Here is a 23672-nt window from a genome sequence, read left to right on the forward strand (position 1 = left end):
TGGGCACTGATTTCCAACGAGAAATACTCAAATTTGAAGAAATGCGTTCCACAATTGCATTCATGTTTTAGTTTGACTTATTTATGTGAATCAACATTTTCCTACTCAAAACAAACAAAAAGTCAACACCACTCTCGCTTGACAGATGCTCATACGTTGGATTCTTTATGGCTGGCTATTTCAAACTAAAAATCTGACTCTCCTAATCCAACAGAAGATGCTCAAATGCAGTGCTCATACTAATATGAATAAGTAGTTAGTAAGAATAATTTTCAATTTTATGTTTTGTGTTGTGGTTGGCAGGAGAGGCAACCATGTTAGTAAAGGAGGCCGAAATGCACGTGTTTTAGCTCACGCAGGCTGGAGTGAGGTCTGGAACATGACAAGGGAAAAATGGACGTAGCTGGTGGAATACTTAACTTTAATCCATTAATGGAGAACGTCGCTCTTTATGGTACATGATTAACAATATCAATAGTACGGATACTGGCGCCTTGCTAGGTCGTAGCAAATAACCTAGCTGAAGGTTATGCTAACTATCGTCTCGGCAAATGAGAGCGTAGAAGTCAGTGAACCATTGCTAGCAAAGTCGGCTGTACAACTGGGGCGAGTGCTAGGAAGTCTCTCTAGACCTGCTGTGTGGCAGCGCTCGGTCTGCAATCACTGATAGTGGCGACATGCGGGTCCGACATAAACTACCAGACCGCGGCCGATTTAAAGGCTACCACCTAGCAAGTGTGGTGTCTGGCGGTGACACCACATTTTGCCTCTTACTGAAATTTAAAAAAAAAACACTAACTATATAACTGCATAATAAACTATACTGTTCTATTTAAAATTTCAGAAAGTATGTCAGTGGTAGATTGCCCAGAGTTTCGTCAGTTAACAGTAGATCATGGGTACCATCAAGCTGGCCACCCCTGCTGTAGACAATATCACAAATGGTCAAAGCGTGTGTTGGAGAAGTTCAGGTTATGAAGTGGACTAAAATATGTACCTCCAAAAAAAAAGTTAGAAACAGGTCCAAAAATATAACAAACAATTTTCCTGCCAGTGTAAAGCCTACTGTAAAACAGTTGAACACTCCAGCTGAAATCTGGAAGCCCTTTTTCAGTGACGATATTAGCACAATAGTAGAAGACACGAACCTGTTTATCAAGTACCGGAGAGATAAATTTTCCAGAGACAGGGACTGCAACACTACAAATGCAAGTGAAATTCAAGCTCTAATATATTTACTGTATTTGGCTGGAATAGTGAAGGTGAAATGCAGATGATCTATGAAAGAATGATGGCACAGGTTTAGATGTATTCAGGCTCACTATGCCACTGTCTAGACTTTGCTGCAATTTTATGACAAGTTAACAAGAGACAAAAGACTGATATATGACAAGTTAACTCCAATAAGAAACACTGATGATATGTTTGCCCAAAACTGCGAAACAGCATATACTCCCTTCAAATACCTCCCAATCGATGAGAAGTTAGAGGTATTTTGAGGAAAATGTTGGTTTAGGCTGTAAATACCCTACAAGCCAAGTAAATACAGCATGAAAATATTAGCCCCCGTGAAGCCAGGATGTATTATACTGTGGATATAGAAGTATATGTTGGAACACAGCAGGGCAATATTATGTAAGGAATACTCCAGCTGCTGTAGTTCAAAGACAGTGTATCTCCATCACAGGAACTGGCAGGATTATCACAGTGGATAATTGGTTTACCACATTTTTGGTTAACTTTATTAGGAACCCTTAAATAATAATAATAATAATAATAATAATAATAATAATAATATGAATTACCACTCGAATTCACAAACCCAAATAAGTGTCAAGTGGGTTCAAATATGTTTGCCTTCATAAACTCTTGTTCCCCTGTATCACATATTCCTAAGAAATGCAAAAATGTTGTAGTTGTATCCAGTCCTCACCATGATGTTAGTATTCACAAAGAGAGATAGTTTTGTACAATACGATTGGAAGCGTAGACGTGTGGCAAGTTGTGCGCTGCCTACAATTGCACAAAACACACTTACCTATGGCCTATGGTCATATTTTATTCCCTACTGAATGTTGGACACATCAGTTCTTTACTGATTGATGATGCTAACAACCCAGACAACTGCACTTGACACAGAGATTTTCTGCACCAGTTGTCTGTCTTATGAGCTTGTTCCAGAACATGTGTGAACTGAGTTGCCATGAGTAGTATACTGACATATGTTCCTTCAATGATTAGTGAAATTTTCAAACTGAAGCGTAGGCAAGGCCCACTGAACAGGCTGACAAACAGGGAGGGTGTTGTGTGTACTGCGATGGAAGAAAGAACAGACCTACCAAGCATAGCTGCTGCAACTGAAGTAAATACTCTGCATGGAACATTTAAGAGTTAGATGTTCAGAAGTTTAAAAACAGAACACTGTGGCTGAATTATATAAACTGAAGTAATATAGTAACCAATGTGTGCATTTCATTCAGTTTACAATATTATTATACATTGTTTTCATATCCAGAAATAAATACTGCAACATATTAAGAAACTTACGATTTGAGTGGAACTGGGCAGTTTTATATGAGGTATGTACCATGCAAATTAAAATTCAAACATAGTAAATTGCATATTCTCAATTACTTTGTTGATTCTTACTTATAAATCCATATTTCTCTTCACGCAGACTGACAGTCCGCAGCGAATGTTAATGGTATGAAACACGGCATGACTACTGCTGGGTTAAAAACATGAATAAAAATATTTCTTGAAAATGAGATACAAATTACAACTGTGATTGTACATCAAAGAGAGAAATGATATTAATGCTTCTTAAAATTAGTTTTGAACTTTAAATATTTACTGGTTTTTTAATGTACCACAGTAGTGATGTCATCATTCACATAAGGGCCGGCATCTGTAGTTTAACATGTCATTTTGATGAAGTGATATGTTGCACAAGCATTTTTCAAACCAACTAAAGATGATCGCCCCTACAAAAAATTTATTTTCATGGTATATTAGGTAATCTACTTTTTGCAATCATGTTTTATTTATGCGCAGATGTCTTGAGATGGATGAACACACAATATCTGCAGGTCAGGACAATGATAAATAGCGTACCATGTTCACGGGACCTGCTAGTTGGGCAGTTTATTCTGTGTCATCGGGTCCTGACTAGGAGCTATGGTGCACGTGATAGAGGGAGAGCGACTATGACAATTACTTTGATGTCACAGGGGCAAGAGAAAAACTTGATATACAGGGACTCAATTTAAATCTGTTAAATAGGACAGACCATTTTGGGACTGGTAGTCCATATCAATGTATTCTGATTCCACATGATAATGCACTTTCGTGTCGTATAATGATTGCAAACAAGGGTACAATATGTGATACATTGTGTATCAGAAGCTTCATATTTATTTTGATAATTGGATGTTAGATTTGTACTTTTAACTTCCAGCTGTACAGTCCGTGCAGAATGTTGTGGCTGGTAGATGTGCAGATGGCACGGCATGTGTGGGGAGAGCAGTAGTGGTGGGGGTTATGGGCAGGTGTTTAGGGGAAATGCCAAGTGCTGGAGGGAAAGTGTCATTCTAAACTGAAGCCTACACTCACATTGTTTGTAAATATTAAGTGGGGGCCCTCCATGTCCACAGTTGCTTGGTGACAATTCGAAAAGATCTACTGTCACCCATGCTTTGGTTAGTGTCTAAAAATAATGCTGCTGAAAATGCAGAAATTTATAATTGCCTGGCTTGTTAACCATTTGTAACTTTCAGAGAAGCTACAAAAATGGCGAATTTTGAGTAAAACCAACACATCTCTGGTTGCCATGTTAAAATTTGCTTCTTTTGCCAAAACACAGTGCAGTTTACATAGCCTCACCTCACTAACATGTCGTGCAGACCGACTTGGGACAGAATTCTGAAACAGTGGTATATGAAGTTTATTAAGCGAGGAACTGAGGAAAAGTAAGATTGGTACCTTATGCAAAAACACAAGCTTAGTTCAAAAAACATGTAATGTCTTCACCTACGTTGTTTCAAAACCCATAGCATTTCTCATTTCACCTTCTATAGGGGTCCTAAAAATTACGTTCTTTCATCAAATAAGTCTGTAGTTAGTGGAATAACATGGTATATAATGAAGTTTTACATAATCACAATATGGCAAAATACTCTCCTCTTTGTGTGCTATCATTTGCCAAAGTCTCATTTCGATACCTAAAACTGTCTATGAAATATGAGGAATGTTGTGGATATTTCACTCTGGCTTTATAGCAAATAAATGGGCCACATCAGATCAATTTTCTCGAGATTGGTGACAGATCTCTATCCAAGCCTAAAGAAAAATTCAATATGTTAGCTAAATTTCATATGCGACAACATATTACGTAATGTGCACTGAATGCAAAATCATAGTGACCTGTATTTTTCATTTTAACTTTTCCAAATTTTGTGGAGTTTCTTACTTCCACATAAATATTACAATAACTACGACCATAAATAAAATGATGGGAACATCGCCATAAAACTGACATATAAAGCTATAAGTAAACCAAAAATGAATTTTTATTACTAAATAGTTTCTGTAAAATCGTTTGAAAAAGTTTTCAGGGCGTGCACCTTGATTCTGTCATTGCTGACTGGCCGAAAGCTGGAACATACTTGTCGGCACCCCTTCTGAACAAACAAATGAAATTAGCCATTGTTTTGGATGAAAACTGCTCACTGCACATCAGACACCATATCCTGCATGGATTTGAAGTGCAGCTTTTTAAGAAAAAAAATTCCATCAGAAGAGGTTTCCAAGTGAGCTGAAATAATACGGTGAGTAAAATTAAATAACAGGAAGTCTTAACTCCTGTTTAGACTTTTCCACCCAATATCACAATAAAAACAAGTGGAACATTGCAGCAGGGAATGACATTACAACTGCTTCAGAGGTCTTCATTTTCCAACCTCGAGCTCTTTCCTTCTTGAAAGTCCCTAGTATGTGAATACACATGCAGGTATATTTCCTTATAATGTACACAACACTGACAAGAAATGTGTTGAAGCAGAGGTAATTAACAGTATTGTCTGTAGTACTATTACTGTGTTATCCTGGTAAAATATAAAAGTTCTACTTCGTTTGTTTTACCTTTTAGCAAAATAAATTAACAAATCTAGAACTTCAGCAATAATAATCAGTTTAAAACCACTTCCTTAACAACACAGATCAGGAATATTAGCGGTGTGTAGTCTTGCTATGATATCAAAAATTCTCTACAAGCTGTGAGACATGTGTTTTCTTGTGGTTCCTGAAGTTATGCCAGTGGATAGGCTATCCAATCATTTTTCAGACTTGTGCTTGTGACAGCAGTATTTTATCACCTGATATTTCAGTTGTCAGATGTACAACCATCTTAAAGGTGAGTCAGTAACTGAATTAATATTACTTCACACTGTTACACACACTGTGTCAAGAAGTTTTAATTCAGTCACCAGTTTGCCTTTAGGTGGCTGTATGGTTAACTGGTGAAATACTGAAAGATGAAATGTTACTGTTCCAGACGTGTGCCCAAAAGATGATGAATTGTTCTTTCTTTATTCTCCTCCCCCTCCCTATCATAGCTATTCATTAACTTTTTCATTTCATCAGGTTACCTTCCATTAGGAAAGTGGGTGCACTCAGCGACTGTTACACGATTTATAAATTATAGAGAAAACAATCACTTTTTTTCATGTTTTATTACACAAATCCAGATTTCAGCTAGTGCCTAGCCATAATCAATGCACTATTTTTTAATCTCTATGCATGTTAGTTCCCTCTTGTTCGGGCATCAGTCACAGTTCTTTGGATACTGAAGATACCTGTACACAACAGTAGTTACAAATGATACATAGAGTCAAGAAACTACTCTGTTAAAAATGTAGCTTCATTACAGAACATCTGATTTCCAGTCACTTGATAATTCTGAGGTTTTACTAATGTTAACTGAACCAATTTAGATGATGAAACATGATTTTATGTACCAAGAAGGGCACTGAATTTCCAACTTCCAGTATTTAGTAGAATCCGTCAAGGTAAACATAATTTTATATAATAGAGGGAGACATTCCACGTGGGAAAAATATATCTAAAAACAAAGTTGATGTGACTTACCAAACAAAAGCGCTGGCAGGTTGATAGATACACAAACAAACACAAACATACACACAAAATTCAAACTTTCGCAACCAACAGTTGCTTCTTCAGGAAAGAGGGAAGGAGAGGGAAAGATAAAAGGATGTGGGTTTTAAGGGAGAGGGTAAGGAGTCATTCCAATCCCGGGAGCGGAAAGACTTACCTTAAGGGGAAAAAAAACTTACCTATATGTTCCAGAATCAAAAGTTCCTGTATCTTCATAGCATGTATGTTCAGAATAATGATTGAGCTTACATTAAGCATTACTCCATAGTTTATTGCACTACCTCATATACTCACATAAATGGTTCTATAAGAACTGGTGCAATTGATACTGCTCTTTTTCATTTCAACAAAACATATAACAAAATGAAATTACAAAGAAAATAATATTGAAACAAATTCCATAACTGTGACTATGCAGAAAAAAGTTACATTTTCAAAGCAATATTCACATCAAATCAGTATAAAAACAAGTCACTATTATTATTTCCTTGTGTAATAAAGCTTACATCCATCCAGAATGCACATTTTCATAGAAAATTGCAATTACGTTAATAATTTCCATTTCAGGAGCATAACAAAAATTTTGAAACTACATAAATGGTAATTCTACAGTAAATTTAAAAATAAACATTAATTATAACTTTTTCAATGTAAACAAAATTTCTACAAAAAATTAAAACTCAGAAGATACACTCTTCCTAAAATTAAATAAAATTTTCAGAGAAGATGGCAAAATGCATAAATTAGAAACACTAACTGCTGCACTTCTTTCGATGAGCCATCATGGTAGATCGAGACACAAACCCTTTTGAGCAAATGTCACAAGCGTATGGTCGCTCACCTGTGTGGAGACGTTTATGAATAGTGAGTGGAGAGAACTGTGTAAAGCTCTGTCCACAGACATCACATGTATATGGACGTTCACCTGTATGTGACCGTCGATGGCAGCGAAGTGCATCACGCCTTGCAAATGCTTTCCCACACCACTCACACTGGAAACTCTTTTCACCTGTGTGCACTGTTGCATGGATGCGAAGATCAACACGGGTCAGGAATCCTTTACCACACACCTGTTGATCATTTGAAACTTTCAGTAAAAAAATAAAAACAACTATTAAACAATGTGGTATCAGCCTGAAATAAATTGTCATACAGATTATAGTTCATAATTCAGTGAAGACATGTAAGATAAAACTACCATGAACATCTTGTCACTCAGTGTAACATTTTCTATAGACCTAGAAAGGAAATATGTGATGAATATCTATCTTACACTATTGTTATAACACAGTCTGCCACCAGAAACTGGCCATTGTTGCTAGTTGCACATGAGAGGTTCAGAGTACAAGTGGTGTAACTCCACTTTTAGTTGAAAACGAGTTATAGAGATATTCGTTAACAGGGAGACATCTACAGTTCAGAACTGTAAGTACACATCTCTGAGGTTTCATCATTTGTGCATAGAGTGCAGCACTGTGTTAGTGCTTTAACTGTTTCCCACCTTTGTTCAGAGCACAATGTACATATCTCCATGTGCATTAGTAGAAGATGGAATGTGAAGGTTCTTGTACTGACCATTCTCTAGAGTGTTGTTCAGAATATCCACTACACAGTGAGGAAAATATTCCTATGAATGATGCTATGACAGGTAGGCCACACCAATAATAATTAATAATATTCTACAGTAGACAAAATGAACAAGATACTGTTTCTAACCTAACCCGTTGAAGGGTGCTGCATTTTATCATTATACATACACCTGAAGAGAAGTGCAGTTTATAACAATTACTTATTGTGTATACTATGAACATACAATAACTGCATTGTAGCATGCAACTATAGTTTTTGATGTAACTTTATTTATCATACTGCGCAGGGGATATGAAAGGACGTGAACTCCCAACAAATGGAAATGGAACATCAGTGAGAATAATAGGAACAGCGGACAATCTTATATATCTCATAGTGGAAAGAGCATCCCAGAAAAGATATTTCGGGACAAGGCATAACTGCCAGAAGGAACGTAATGCAAAAATTGAGCCAGTAAAAGCAAAGAAATATTCAAAAAATTTTGGAAATTAGCAGACTACTCCAGACAGAATGTGTACATTCGGGTACTTGTTCAGTCAAACTCAGTACTTCTTAGGGTAGAAAATAATAGCATACAGGTGTGGAAATAAATGAAAGGAGATTATACAGGTGTATAGGAAAGGAGTTCCCTATAACTGATTCATGAGGAAGAAAAACACCTGGAAATAAAATATACGACAATACTGTTCAAGAACATATCACGTTGTTTCCATCTTACCAGAACCATTATACCAGAAAGGATAATCCCGACTGACGATATCTCAGCTAAGACCTCACAATGAGAAAAATGTATGAATTCTATATTCAGTGGTGTAGGAACACTGCCAAAGAACCGGCGAAAGAAAAACATTACTATCATATTTTCAGTTCAAAATTTAAACTACATTTCAAACCTCCATCTAAAGATTTTTGTAAAACATGCAATGAACTACAATTCAAGATTGCAACTGAGGATGATGCACAAAAGAGATGTAGGCTCCAAAACAAAGAAGGATGAACACCTTGCACAGGCTGAAGAAGCAAGAGAGTCAATGAAACAAGATAGACTGATCAGATTTCTCAGGTAAGGGAAAGAGCTTAAAACATTTTAGAAATCCAAACAAGGGTCCAGTGTGTCATACATAATGTCACAAGATCATTCTGGTGACAATTCTACCTAATAAGCCTGAGCAACAAGAGATAAATCTTTATATTTTAGTGATCACTACATGTTTACATTTGATTTACAAAAGGCACTATCCTTTCCAAAACTGCAGATGTCTGTTGCCTACTACAAGAGAAATTTATATGTGTATAATCTGGGCTGTCATTCTTTTAATGATGGAAACAGATACAAGTACATGTGGGATTAAACAGCAGGAGGTTAAGGTTCCCAAGGTAATGTGGCCTGTGTTGTGAAACACCTTACGGAATACAGAAAGATGTACAAAGTATAACTGCATATTCTGATTCATGTACATGGCAGAACAGTAATTGTAACATGTGTGTTTCTTTGATGAAATCAGTGCAGGACCCAGACATGAAAGTGGAACGAATAAACTACAAATTTATGATACCTGGCCATTGCTACCTGCCTAATGATGCAGACTTTGGTCTGATTGAATTAGCCACAGGGGGGAGGGGGGGGGGGGAGGGGGGAATATGCAGCTGATGATTGAGTAGATAATATCCAAGGGAGTAAAAAGAAAAAGCCTTTAATTATTTGCATAATGAATACGACTGTGTGTCAACGAAGAAGCTACTAGACAGCACAGTGATCAGGTAAAGGGCTACTGATGGGCATCTGTTAAATTGGCAGCAAGTCAGATGGATGCAATTTGAAAGGGGAATGCCATTTTCCATGAGGTTTAAATCAAGTTTCCATCAGAGTGAAGAATTTCATGAGGTGGATTTTTGTAAGCACACATTTAGATCTTCTAAAATTTATTCCTCCTGTGTATCATGCATTCTTCATGAACTTGCCTAAGAAGGCATCTACTCCACGTTCAGATTCCCGAGATCAGATTTCAGACCAGGCAAACAATGAACCTGTATTCACACAATGTACTTGAGGCTACAGTGGATGACTGATAAAAGTGTTCAGCGCACAAACTGAGTAACTCCTTTCTTTATTGTTTAACAAGTCATACTATATTTAGAGAGATTTTAGTGCACATTATCCTGTATTCATCAATACAAATAAATAATTAACATTAATAATTGTTCTTAATGAATGCACCTCTTACTGAGAACTATTGTAGGAGGAGTTACACCACTTATGCTCTGAACCCCTCATATTTTAAGTGTAACACTGCAAGAAACCTCAGTGATTAATTTGGCAGTCCTTCTGAGCACTGATCAGATTTCTCGGGTAAGGGAAAGAGCTTAAAACATTTTAGAAATCTAAACAAGGGTCTAGTGTCATACAAATGTCACAAGATCATTCTGCTGACAATTCTACCTAATCAGACTGAGCAAAAAGATGTAAATCTTTATATTTTAGTAGTATAATGTGTTCTTGACGTCTATGTTTCACTACGTTAATAAAAATGAATTTGTCTTTATTCCATGTGGTATTGATGGGTTTTAAGACAACACTGTCATCTTTTGCATTTTGAGACACTCTTTTGTAGTGTCAGATGTGATCATTTAGCCAACGGTGAACAATCAGAAAATGATGATAGTTTCATCTTCAGGATATATTATCTTATGTATTATATCAATAAAATTATAGAAATCATCATTCTATGTGGACAATCTGCGTAATTTGATATAAGAAAATATTAGTCTTCATTCTCTGCAAAATTTAAAGTATAGTATTGAAACGGGTTTGATCGTGACTGAAATTATATGTAATGATGATAAACTGTGGTACAGTAAGAGTCTTTTGCATTATAAAGTTGTATAATGCATACTGTTATTTTCAGAACAAACTGACTATTTCACAAAACTGAAACTTGATCTGCTGATGTTTTAGGTGAAGTAGAAATAAAATATGCCTCTCAGAAGACAAAGCAAGTCACGAGAGGTGGTCAACACCACAATGAAGGGGATGGCCTACATGGGTAAAGTACAGTGGGGATTTTGAGTGCCCCAAGACCGTTACAGTACCTATGAAGATTCTGTAGGAAATCTAAAAGGTGGTGGCTAATTGGGCACTGGTAAAGCTGTTAAGGGCCTAGGTAGCCAACAGTGGATCAACAATTAGCTTTCAACCCAGAAAATAGCCTCAGAAAGAAAGGATATAAAAGGCAGTGACCCAGTACGGGAAACTAACTACAAACTGAAACTCTGAACACTGGAACACTGACAGGAAATGCAGAAGAGATAGCAGATGCAATGAAAAGGATAAAGCTATATATTTTAGGTTTGAGAGAAATAAGATGGAAAGGAGAAGGCAGGAGGGAACTGAGGAAAGATTACAGATTGTACTGGACTGGGAATGAAGAAAGAAGACAAAAGGGAGTGGGGGCTGTTGTGGGGGGTGGTATAACAGAATAGGTACAGAGGATAAGCAACAGGATAATGAAGACGAGAATAATGACAAAGGAAAGAAGTACGGAGGTGGTTCAGGTATACGCCCCCAAGTGGGCTGTACATCTCAAGAGGAGGAGGACTTCAAGGAAGAAATACAAAAGCATTTTAATGGTCAAAGGATCATAGTCATGGGAGGCTTGAATGCACATGTGGGGAGTGAAAGATGTGGGTTTGAACTTTTACTAGGAGCAAAAGAATGGGGAAGTGGAAATGAAGAAGGAAAGGTATTGCAGGAATTCTGCAAGAGAACTGGTCAGATAACTCCTGGTTTTGGACGAAACAGAGCAACAAGTAATGTGCTACAGTAGGAATCTAGTGCATAAATATTCAGTGATTACATGCTCCATGACTGGGAAAGGAAGAGGACTGTAACAGATATAAAGGTACTACCACCTGAGGCAATGGATAGTGACTGCCTGAAGCAATGGATAGTGACCACTGGCTACAGGCGATGAGCACAACAATCATGAAGGAATGGAAAAGGGCAGAGAACCAAAAAAAGAGAATTAGAGTATAGAACCTGAAGGTAAAGAAAGTGAAGGTACAATTCCCAGAAGATTCTTAAGGAAAGGTTATCAAAGGATGAGCATGGTGGAATGAAAGAATCAAGAAGGTAGTGGGAAGGAAGAACAGGGCCTTCAAACTGTGGTTCCAAGAAAGGACTGAATTATCGAGAGAGGGGTATGAGCAAAAGAAGAAAGAGGCAAATGAGATAGTGGCTGAGGAGAAAAGGAAATGGATGGAAGAATGGACAAAGATGTTGGAGGAAGACAGGAGAGGAAGTAAAAAGTACTATACACAATGGTCATAAGTAAGAGGAGAGGTTTGAGAGAGGATGCAACAATAATGGATAGAAATGGGAACAAGGTTAATAACAAAGAGATGTTAAAGATAATGTGGAAAGAGTACTCTGAACACCTGCTAAATCCAAATGGACTTTGAGATGAGGGTAATAGAGTAAAAGAGGTAGAACTAAATTCTGGGAGAGAAGAACCTAAAATGAAAAGAAGTGGAACTGGCATTGGTCAAGATGAAAAGTGGAAAGGCACTATGTATGGACAAAGTAAGTGTCGAAATGGTAAGGGGCAGAAGAAGTTGGGAAACAGTGGTTGCGTAATGTGATGAGGGTGGCGTGGAATGAGAAGACTCCAGAAGATTAGAAGAGGACACACTAATTGTCCCTCTATTCCAGAATGTGAGTAGGAAGGATTCTAGAAACTACAGGAGTCACGCAGATACCACACTGCATCAAGGTACATGAAAAGATCCTTGAGACCAGAGTCCAAACAAGGGTTGAGAACAAACTGAGAGAGTAATAGCAAGGCTTCAGACCTGGGAGGTGAATTGTTAACCTCATACTTGCAGTGAGGCAACTCCAAGAGTACCATTATGAATTTGGGGAGGACCTCGTGATGGTGTCTCTCAGCATATAAAAGGCATTTGATAGATTTTGTAGAATAAATGTCTGGGAAGAAATAGGAAAGAAGAGAGTGGGGAAGCAGAGAGGTTCAGATTGGGAGATGTACAGTGGAAGCCTGCAATCTATGAAAGTGAGAAATGAAAGGACGAATTCGTTCCATCAAACAAATGGTGTAAAACAGGGCTTTGTCATCTCTCCTCTTCATTGTGGTCTTGGATGAGATAATGACTAAGGTGGCAGATGACTTGATGATTTGGGGAAACAGGGAGGAGGAGATTTAGGAACAGTTGGATGCTTGGGAAGAAACTGTGAGGCAGTATGGAATGAAATTTAATGCAAACAAATGGGAGATCCTTGTTGCAATTAGAACAAGAAGGTGGAGAGTGTCAACTACTTGGGAAGTGTGATAGAGGAAAAAGGAAGAAATAAGAAAGAGATCAGTGAACATGGCAGACAGGCAGAAGCATTCCTGCAAAGTATTATGGTGCTTGGAAGATTACAGGCATGTGAAATGAAGTTCCTCAGAAATAGTACAGCAGTAACAAGGCGGTATAGGATGATGAATGGAAGGGCAAGGCAAATAGTGAAAGAGGAAACCTTGCAGAGCAGGACAGAAACATAGAGGTTAAGACTGTATGGGCACTTAAAGAGAACAGAAAACAAGAAGATTCCCATGAAAATACATGAAAAGGAGATGCGAAGAAAATGACCAGGAAGAAGACCAAAGCATAGACGGCTGAAATATCTGGAGGAGTGTGTTGAAAAAAGAGGCGAGGACTGGACCAAAAGAAACACAAAAAGATGTTGGGAAAATAGGACTAGATGGCAAGGCTTATGTGCCAAACAGACCAAGCCTGGGGCTGGAAACTGTTCAGGATGATGACGATGATGAAAAGTGAAATACACATAAAATATTGCAAAAAGGAGTGCTAAATAATGTACAGCAGCAGAATCTAGACAAATTTAACATTTCATTTAAACAAAATATTATTACTAAAAATTTATTTACAAAAAATCATTAGAGACCATTCAATGTATATTTCTTTAGCCAGAATAACGGCATCCACATGTATGCAAAATATAAATGATCTTGAGTTCATTACAGTAAATTCTACCTCAGTGGTGGTCCTTAATGATGTCATGTTGGAATATTGAGATTTTCTACACAACCTTTCAACTATGCTCCACGTATAGTAATCCAGGAGATTTAAATGAGGGCTGTTATGAGGTCAAAGTTCTTCAGACAAAGACATGGACCATGAAGATAAGAGAAATTAGGCCTTGTACGGAAGCATATAGACAGTTGTTTCTCCCTCACTCTATTTGCAAGTGGGACAGAAAAGGACATGTGGTACGGGGTACTCTCCGCCACACACTGTATGGTGGCAAGAGGAGGATGTTTGTAGATGTAAACCTATATACAGATTTCAAACTTGTCTGACATACTGTTGTTTTGTACAAATGGCTCAATTATGCCAGTGTATTGTCTTGCTGAAGAATATATGCAATTTCATACATCACTGTTTCCATCCATGGCTTAGCTGTATTTCAAAAATGTGGGTGAATCACATGACCAACAATGGCCACAACACTTACAATGTGAAGACTGGTAGGACATTTTGTTTTGGCAACAAAGGGGACATCCTCTGAATAGCGTGCAAGGCAGCAGTTATTTCCCTGGTTGTTGGTTGTACCTACCATAAATATGATTGACAGAAATGAATCTGATTCACCCTGCAGCACCAGTTTTCAACATACACAGAAGCAAACTGCAGCAACAAACTCACTTTGCCCTAGCAGCCTCTGAGAGTTTTGTCTTACCCTTCAATCTGTAGGATTTGTAATAAAGGTCCTATTCAGCAGTTATACACATTGTCAGTTTGCTTACACTAATAACTTTGCCAGTTATCACAATTCTTGTCTCATATTCTCTGCAGTCAGTTTTCAAGTTCTATCAATGGCTTCAGCCATTTTCATGATATGGTCTTTGAAATGACACTTGCAGCGAAGCGATCAAGCTTCACCAACTGTACAACATAACAAGAACTCAAGACCTTGGGATTACTTTGAATTTAATATATAAAACTGGAAGACTGGACTGAAAGTTTTTACTCTAATGTGAATGGGCAGATTACTTTAACATGACACTGAAGTATTGCAGTTAAGTATTGTGACTTACGTGTAAATAACATTTACACCAATGAATAATCAATGTTAACTGGAAGTCTGACAACTGCTTATTTAATACATCAAGAAGTTACCATATGCTTTACAACTTGTACTTCAAACAATTTTGAAATAATTACTATTAGATTCAAAGAATATATAAGAGAGAATTTTTCTCAGCAATAAAGAGGAAAAGTCAAGAAATTCAATAGCGAGACCAAACACTAATAATGAAGGTCACACAATATTTGTCAGTAAATATTAAAAGCAAAGAAGTTTTTATGGATATTTAAATTAATTTTGAGTAAACTTGGGCAAAGAAGATTAAAAAGCTGACAGTCAGAGCTACATACAGAGATTCTGTGTGCACAGTTTGTGTGATATGCTTTTAGTTCAGTCTCCGAGAGAGCAATTCAAGACAACAGCAAAAGAGAGTGCAGTAGGCATGCTCAACCTAACCAGCAGCAGTTTAAAGTCAGCACTTCCACACGGCGGACCAGTCTGCAGTCGAAACAGTGACCTTACAGTGGCGATCTAGCACACGCAGTATCTGCAAATGAACAGCAGACGCCGCTTCTACCCATGAGTGGCAAACACAGCCTATATGAACTCCAATGCAGTTCACTTGATCAAAACCCAAGGGGTTTACTTTAAATAAGATAGCAATCATTAACAGTGCATTTAATTTCAATCCATACAGCGACCCTGTTAAGTGAATTCCAACTGATAGTTTCATATGTCAACGGAATGGGAGCAGTGGGACATACCCTTTGCCATGCACTTTGGAGTGGTTCACAGATTATAAAGATGTAGATGTAGAGAGTAAATTTCAATTTATACTTTGAATCTGTTCAATGATTTTCATTGACTTGTTAATAACGCAGTTCAAAGAATGATATATTATTTACGATTAGTAACTTTCTAATAACTATCAACACCACTTCCATGACCCTTTTTAATTACTAACTGAGAGGAGATCAAAGACCTGGCTCATGGAAATGTGCGAAACAAGACATATGGATGTGTTGTCAGAAGTGAATAACACACTGAAAAAGTGGAAGAAAGTGTTTCTCAAATAGATAATGGATTTTGTCAGCTATGTAACACGGTTTCTCAATTGGAAACAGGACTATCTAACATAGGTGGTAAAAATGAACAGTTTTAAATGCCTGTTTAGATTTTGTGGAAGAAATGATACAGAAGAAAAATGAAAATATAGGTACTATTGGTACAGTACAGGATTTTCCAGCAGATAAAGAGAAAATACCAGAAACAGAATTAATAGAACCAGATGTTAATTTAAAACAAGATCCAACTAAGAAAGTAAAATATCTTACATTATTTACATATGAAACAAAGCCACGTTTGAAAATTACAAGGTTATTGGAAGCCTGTGGTAGTGAACTAATTAATCATAAACATATTTGCTAGATGATAAGTTACTGTCATCTGTTACTACTGACAAGTTACTATCTTTATAAATTGAGGTTGGAACCTCACTACATGATGATGGAGATAATAGGTTCTTTTTTTTTAAAAAAAAAAAAAAATAGTATCACCTATTAATACATATTTAAACTTTGAGTACATCAGACATGAGAAAAGCATACAAATAGATGATTTATATCTTGTTCACAAATGGCATATGCTGCACATGGTAAAACTTTACTACTTTACCCCCTTAGTACCCATGGTTACATTAATGGTACACATGACAGGACTGAAATTTTGTTGATTTTTTTGGGCAATGACCTTCTATAATCTTGTTGCGCTTATTCAAGGACTGATGAACATCAAACAGCTGTTCTTTCAGTTTTGTGTTAATAGCTGTGAGAAGCAGTCCACCACTGGAAACAATTTGCAATTGATTTTAAACATGTTTACTGCAGCCTCAATCTTATCAGATCCATGAATTTAAAGTAAGCATAATAATTAAAATATTTTATCATTCATTTGCAAAAACAATAAATAGTGTCTTAATAAGCCAACAATCACATGTCATTTACTGAAATGTATGCAACATTATTTGTATCAAGGGAATACATGCTACATTTTCAGTGTTACACAAAAGTAATACTAATGAGAGCACTTTAATAATTATTACATTTTTGTGCCTTTAACTACAATTTTTCACAAAATTGCCTCCTTCTGGAGAAGATGGATATAGAGAAAGATGAAAGAAGAACTAATCATTCTGCCATAGAAAAGAATAATGTTCTTTTGCTGTATAAATAGCATGACACTTTCATCATTTTGGCACCATCAGATACATAGGGTGTAAATCCAGTAACTGAAAGATACTCTGTCTGGTCAAGGAAACACACTGAATTTCCTCAACCCTCCAATCCGACAAAATACAGCAAGCACATGGGTGGAAATGGTCAAACAGATCAAAATGTGAATCAGTACAGGATAAATATCCATAACAGGAAGTGGTACTGTGCTCTTTTTAGTTGATTACTGGATATCATTGTGCACAATGCCCAGGTACGCTACCACAAAAAATAGAAATATGATCTCTCATATACATTTTCAAGAGAAAATGTGCAGGTGTGCTTGAGGAGGATATGGATGAACACTACAATCCAGTGCCACAGCACACAAGCTTCAGATTGCTGGAATGAACCAACTAATTGTGAAGATGCAGCAACTCAAAAGATGACAAGTATGTGACATTACCACTTACTCAGAACAAGAAATTTAATGTGCAACTGCATGTTGAATTTTTTGGTGCTTATCATACCAAGTCATTTGTTATATGTAAAATAAGGGAAAAGCAACCAGTCATTTATAGCAGATCAATGCAAGGAGCCCAGTAACACACAACAGAAAACCGCATTCCCACTAGCTTTCGGGTACAAGCTCTTTTTCCATCAATACTACACACCTTCACACACAAACCACACAGACATCCACATTCACACTCCCATGGCCACAGCAAGACTTAATTATTGATTCTCAATTATTGAAAGCAGTGATCTTAGCTGAGGGAAATGGCATGGGGGTGAGGAAGGACACAAGGAGGTGGTAGCAGAAAAGAGGCAGTTTTTTGGGCAGATGACTTCATGGCTGCACAACCAGACAAAAGAAAATACAGACAGTACAACATAAAGAGATGGAAGAAGGGGGAGAGGTGGGGAACTGAGGGGAGGGGGCAAAAGGGGAGAAAGGTGAAGATGAAGATGGAGAAAGGGAAGCAAAAAAGATAGAAGAGAAGTTGAAAAAGGGAAAGGGAGGCAGAGAATGACACATGGAGGGGGGGGGGGGGGGGGTTGAAAGCAGTGCATGATCTGGACAGAAAAGGAGTAATATTGACACACAGAAGAGAGAAGGGAAAAGGCAAGATGAGGCAGTGCACACAGGGTAGTGGAGGTTTAGGCCCAAGAGATTGTGAGAGCACAGGATGTATTGGAGAGACAATTCCCATCTGCATATTTCAGAGAAACTTGGGCTGGAAAGGAGTATCCAAATAGCCTGCATAGTGAAGTTATTTGTGTTGTGGTATGCAGCATATTTGGCAACTGAGAGGTCAAGTTTGTAGTTCGGTGGTGGCCATTCATGCGAGTAGGCAGTTGATTACTTGCCATGCCCACACAGAATGCTACACAGTAACTGGGGCATAGTTGATACATAACATGGCTGCTTTCAAATATGGCTGTGCCTTTTATTGAGTAGGAAATGCCTGTGACTGGGTGCAGTAGGAGGTGGTGGGTGCGTGTATGGGACAACTCATAGACCTGGACTGACCAAATGGGAATGACGTGGGACGTAGGATTGGGAGTAGGTTTGGAATAAGAATGGAAAAGGATATAAAGTAGGTTGGGTGGAAAGCAGAACACTACTTTGGAGGATATGGGTAGGATTTTGGATAGGATATCCCTTATCTCATGGCACAACATGAGGTAGCCGAAGACCTGTTAGACGATGAGGCTGAGCTTTTCAAAATCAGGATCATACTGGGTAATCAGAGGAATGCTGGTTAGTGGATTGTTAAAAGGTTTACTGGCGTCAGAGGAGCAGATGGCATGGGAGACTTGTTAATGGATGAGCTGTATAGGAAATTATCTGACAGTAAAGGCTCTGGTGTACAGCTATTGGTATACTTTAACAACTCCTGCTTTCCACTGCAGATGTGGCATCCATGGATGGCAAGGCTATAAAGAAGAGACTTTTTGACATGGACTGGGTGAGAGCTGTCAAAGTTGGGGTACTGTTGGTGGTTGGTGTACTTAATATGGACAGGCATATTTATGGAGCCAACTGAGAGGTGGAGACCAGCATCCAGGAAGGTGCCTTGACGAGCTGAGTAAGACCAGGTAAAGCAGATTTGAAAACAGGTGTTGAGGTTATGGAGGAAAAAGCAAAGGTTGTCCTTGCTGTGACTCCAGATCAAAAGAAAGTCATGAATTAATCTGAACCAGCCAAGAGGTTCGGGTTGTTGACTGTATAGGAAGGATTCCTCCAGACTGCTCATAAATAAGTCTGCATAGGATAGTGTCATGTGAGTACCAACATCTACATCTACATCCATACTCCGCAAGCCACCTGACGGTGTGTGGCGGAGGGTACCCTGAGCACCTCTATCGGCTCTCCCTTCTATTCCAGTCTCATATTGTTTGTGGAAAGAAGGATTGTCGGTATGCTTCGGTGTGGGCTCTAATCTCTCTGATTTTATCCTCATGGTCTCTTAGTGAGATATACGTAGGAGGGAGCAATATACTGCTTGACTCTTTGCTGAAGATATGTTCTCGAAACTTTAACAAAAGCCCATCCCAAGCTACTGAGCATCTCTCCTGCAGAGTCTTCCACTGGAGTTTATCTATCATCTCCGTAACGCTTTCGCGATTACTAAATGATCCTGTAACGAAGTGTGCTTCTCTCCGCTGGATCTTCTCTATCTCTTCTATGAACCCTATCTGGTACAGATCCCACACTGCTGAGCAGTATTCAAGCAGTGGGCACACAATCGTACAGTAACCTACTTCCTTTGTTTTCGGATTGCATTTCCATAGGATTCCCCCAATGAATCTCAGTCTGGCATCTGCTTTACCGACGATCAACTTTATATTATCATTCCATTTTAAATCACTCCTAATGCATACTCCCTGATAATTAATGGAATTAACTGCTACCACTTGCTGACCTGCTATTTTGTAGCTAAATGATAAGGAATCTATCTTTCTATGTATTCGCAGCACATTACACTTGTCTACATTAAGATTAAATTGCCATTCCCTGCACCATGCATCAATTCACTGCAGATCCTCCTGCATTTCAGTACAATTTTCCATTGTTACAACCTCTCGATACACCACAGCATCATCTGCAAAAAGCCTCAGTGAACTTCCGATGTCATCCACAAGGTCATTTATGTATATTGTGAATAGCAACGGTCCTATGACCCTCCCCTGCGGCACACCTGAAATCACTCTTACTTCGGAAGACTTCTCTCCATTGAGAATGACATGCTGCATTCTGTTATCTAGGAACTCTTCATTCCAATCACACAATTGGTCTGATAGTCCATAATCTCTTACTTTGTTCATTAAACGACTGTGGGGAACTGTATTGAACACCTTGCAGAAGTCAAGAAACACGGCATCTACCTGCGAACCCGTGTCTATTGCCCTCTGAGTCTCGTGGATGAATAGCGCAAGCTGCGTTTCACACGACCGTCTTTTTCGAAACCCATTCTGATTCCTACAGAATAGATTTCTAGTCTCCAGAAAAGTCATTATACTCGAACATAATGTGTGTTCCAAAATTCTACAACTTGTTCCAAAATTCTACAACTAACCCATGGCAGTACCGAAATTTGTTTGTAGGTTTGGCCTTCACAAGTGAAATAATTGTGGATCAGAGTTTGGTTGACTAGGAAGATTAGGAAAGAGGTGATGGGTTTTATATTAGGAGGATGTTGGGAAAGGTGGGGGATGATCGTGTATAAGGTTGTCACATCAACAATGACCAAAAAGGGATCTGGTGGTAACAGGACTGGAACTGTGGAGAGGCAGTCTCTTGAATCTACAATAGGATGTGACGGTCAACAGTTTGGCAGTGTTGGTCAGTAAAAGCAGAGGTTCTTACCTGACTGTACCCAGCCACAATGGGACTACAAGTAGCGAGGGCTATGACATTGAGTTTGTAGGGTGTGGATAGTAGGTCAAAGTTAGGAGTGCATGGGATTGCTGATGTGAGGTATGAGACAGATGCAGGTATCAGGTTTTGAGATGGATCTAATGCCTTGAAAAGCTGCTTGAGGTCATGTTGAACTTCTGGAATGGGATCATGGTTACAAATTTTGTATGCAGAAGTGCTGTAAAAGTTGGCTGAGGCCCTCAGCAACTGTCACTAGAATTCATGACCACTGTGGTGGAGCCTTTGTATGCGGAACGATGATAAGTTCTTGATTTTTTTCAGGTTACGGATAGCAGAGTGTTCCATAATAGAAGTGATGTTGGATGCACCAGAGAGAGATTTAGGGAAAAAGAGTGAGGTCTGGTTAGAAGTGAGAAATTCCTGAATGATCACAAGGGGATGACTGGGAGGAAAGTGGGGGGGGGGGGGGGGGGGGTCATGGTTGAAGGGAGACTGGAACTGTTTTAAATGAGGTTTTGTATAGGGTTTAGGTTAGCTGTTGTCAATGGGATGTGTGACAAAGAAATGTTTGCATTACAAGTAAGTAATGAGTAAAGGAAAGAATATCCTTTACAAGTCCATCATGTTTGAAAAGGATTTGGGGCTAAAGGTTAGGACTTTAGAAAGTACTGAGACTTCTGCATCTGTAAGAGTTTTGTGAGAAAGAATGACAACAGTTTCATAGGATGGGAGTTCAGGAGTAGTGTGTTTCCTGGAAGAAGTTTTTTTAGGACATGGAAGGTGGAGCAAGTCAGTAGGGCATGGTTGCGGCGTTATGAGGGGTTGTCAGGGAGGTTGAATCAGAGTGGTTGGCTAATTCTTGATTATCAGTAGTGTTGAAAATTGTTGCTGGTAACATTGCCATTATTTACATCTGAGTGACAAGAAGTAAATATTCATTCCACATTACACTCCACATCCCAGATAATAGTGTGGGATGAAGTGTACTTCTGGTACTGCTAATTGATCCCCCCTTCCCTGTTTCACTCATGAATGGCACACGGGAAGAATGAATGTTGGCAAGCCTTTGTATTAGTTCTAATTCCTAATTGGCTCATGAGATGTATGTGGTAGGAAGTAATATGTTGTCTGACTCTTCTCAGAAGGTACTCTATTGAAATCAGAATGGCAAATCTCTCCTTGATGCACAATGTCTCTCTTATGGAATCTGCTAGTAGAGTTCGTTGAACTGTTCTGTAACTCTCTCACGCCAACCAAATGATTCCATGATTAAATGCATCAATCATCGTTGACTCTTCTCTATCAATTCTATATGGTAAGGATCCCAGATTGACAAACAATACTCGAGAATTGCTCGAAGATACACTTCTTTCATGGAAGTGTTGCATTTCCTTCAGTTTCTTCCTACGAGTCTCAGTCTGGCAGCTGCTTTTCCTACTAGATGATTTATGTTGTCATTCCAATTAAGTCTGCTCCATGTAGTTACTCCTAGATATTTTACAGTAGTTACAGTTTCTAGCAATCCATCATTAGTTGTGTTGTGATACAGTAGTGGATTTCTGTTGATATATATATATATATATATATATATATATATATATATATATATATATATATATATATATATGCAATACATTACATTTATTTACATTCAGGGTCAACTTGCAGAGCCTGCACCATTTATCAGTCCTCTGTACATCATTCTGCAAGTTGATACTGTCTACTAGCATTGCTACTTTCTTATTGACAACCCCCATTATCTGCAAACAAGCCTTAAAGGGCTTCCAACACTTTCTACTAATCATTCATATATACTATTAACAATAACTGCCCTATCACACTTCCTTGAGGTACTCCAGAAATTACCTTTACACCTGTCAATTTTGTTCTGTTAAGAATGAGATGCTGAAGTCTATCTACAAGGAAGTCTTGAAGTCAGTCACAAATCTGGTCTGTTACTCAATAAGTTCATATTTTGATCAATGAATGGCAGTGCAGAACAGTGTCAAATGCCCTCCTGAAGTCAAGGAACATAGCGTCAATCTGAACACTGTTGTCTACAACGTTTATAGGAGTGGACACATTAAAGCTAATTATGGCCCTACATAACAACTAATCAGTTTTTGATCAGAGGAAAGACTCATATAGTATGCTGTGGTGTTCTAAAGGAAGTGCAAATTTAGAGATAGTGATAAGTACTTGAGACCAAAGAAGAAAAGTAACTGAAGTATATTATCAGATGCCTCTACATGAAGATCATATCAATAGCATTGCTAGAGAGACTAGTTAGCAAGCTGAAATCATTACAGATTACTAAAATGGTCTTAAATGTTGTAAATAAACAAAAGGTCTTGATGCAAACTAAAATACTTAAAACATGTAGTTATTTAGTGAATACATTTTGTGACGCAACAACAAACAGGTTTCAATTAAAGCTAAGTAGCCCAAACAGATTATTGTAAACATTAACATGTGCAATGACACATTGATTATACATCAAATTCTGTTTTAAAAAAAAGTACATTGTACCATTAAAAAGAATTGCAGTTACTTCCATATCCTGACACCAAAAATGTTGTATCATACGGCAAAATATGCATCTCTTTGTGCACTATCATTTGCAAGGACCACAAGATTCATGTTACACGCAGACAGATTTGGATGCACTGTGTGTGACCTTCCCGTAGGTATAAAAACCAGTACCTACAGA

At 38.1% G+C, this 23672-nt stretch overlaps 1 protein-coding gene across 1 annotated transcript in view; it reads right to left on the minus strand.

Annotated features, from left to right (window-relative positions):
* Positions 1-6421: 6421 nt before the first annotated feature.
* The window catches only part of LOC126267176 (zinc finger and SCAN domain-containing protein 2-like), a 161675-nt gene continuing 144424 nt past the window's right edge, over positions 6422-23672 (minus strand). The window contains exon 6 of the mRNA XM_049972138.1: positions 6422-7241. Coding sequence (XP_049828095.1) covers positions 6924-7241 — 318 coding nt within the window. The 3' untranslated portion in view covers positions 6422-6923. The remainder of the gene's footprint in view (positions 7242-23672) is intronic.

Source organism: Schistocerca gregaria, chromosome 4 (assembly GCF_023897955.1).
Source record: "Schistocerca gregaria isolate iqSchGreg1 chromosome 4, iqSchGreg1.2, whole genome shotgun sequence".
NCBI lineage: Eukaryota > Metazoa > Arthropoda > Insecta > Orthoptera > Acrididae > Schistocerca > Schistocerca gregaria.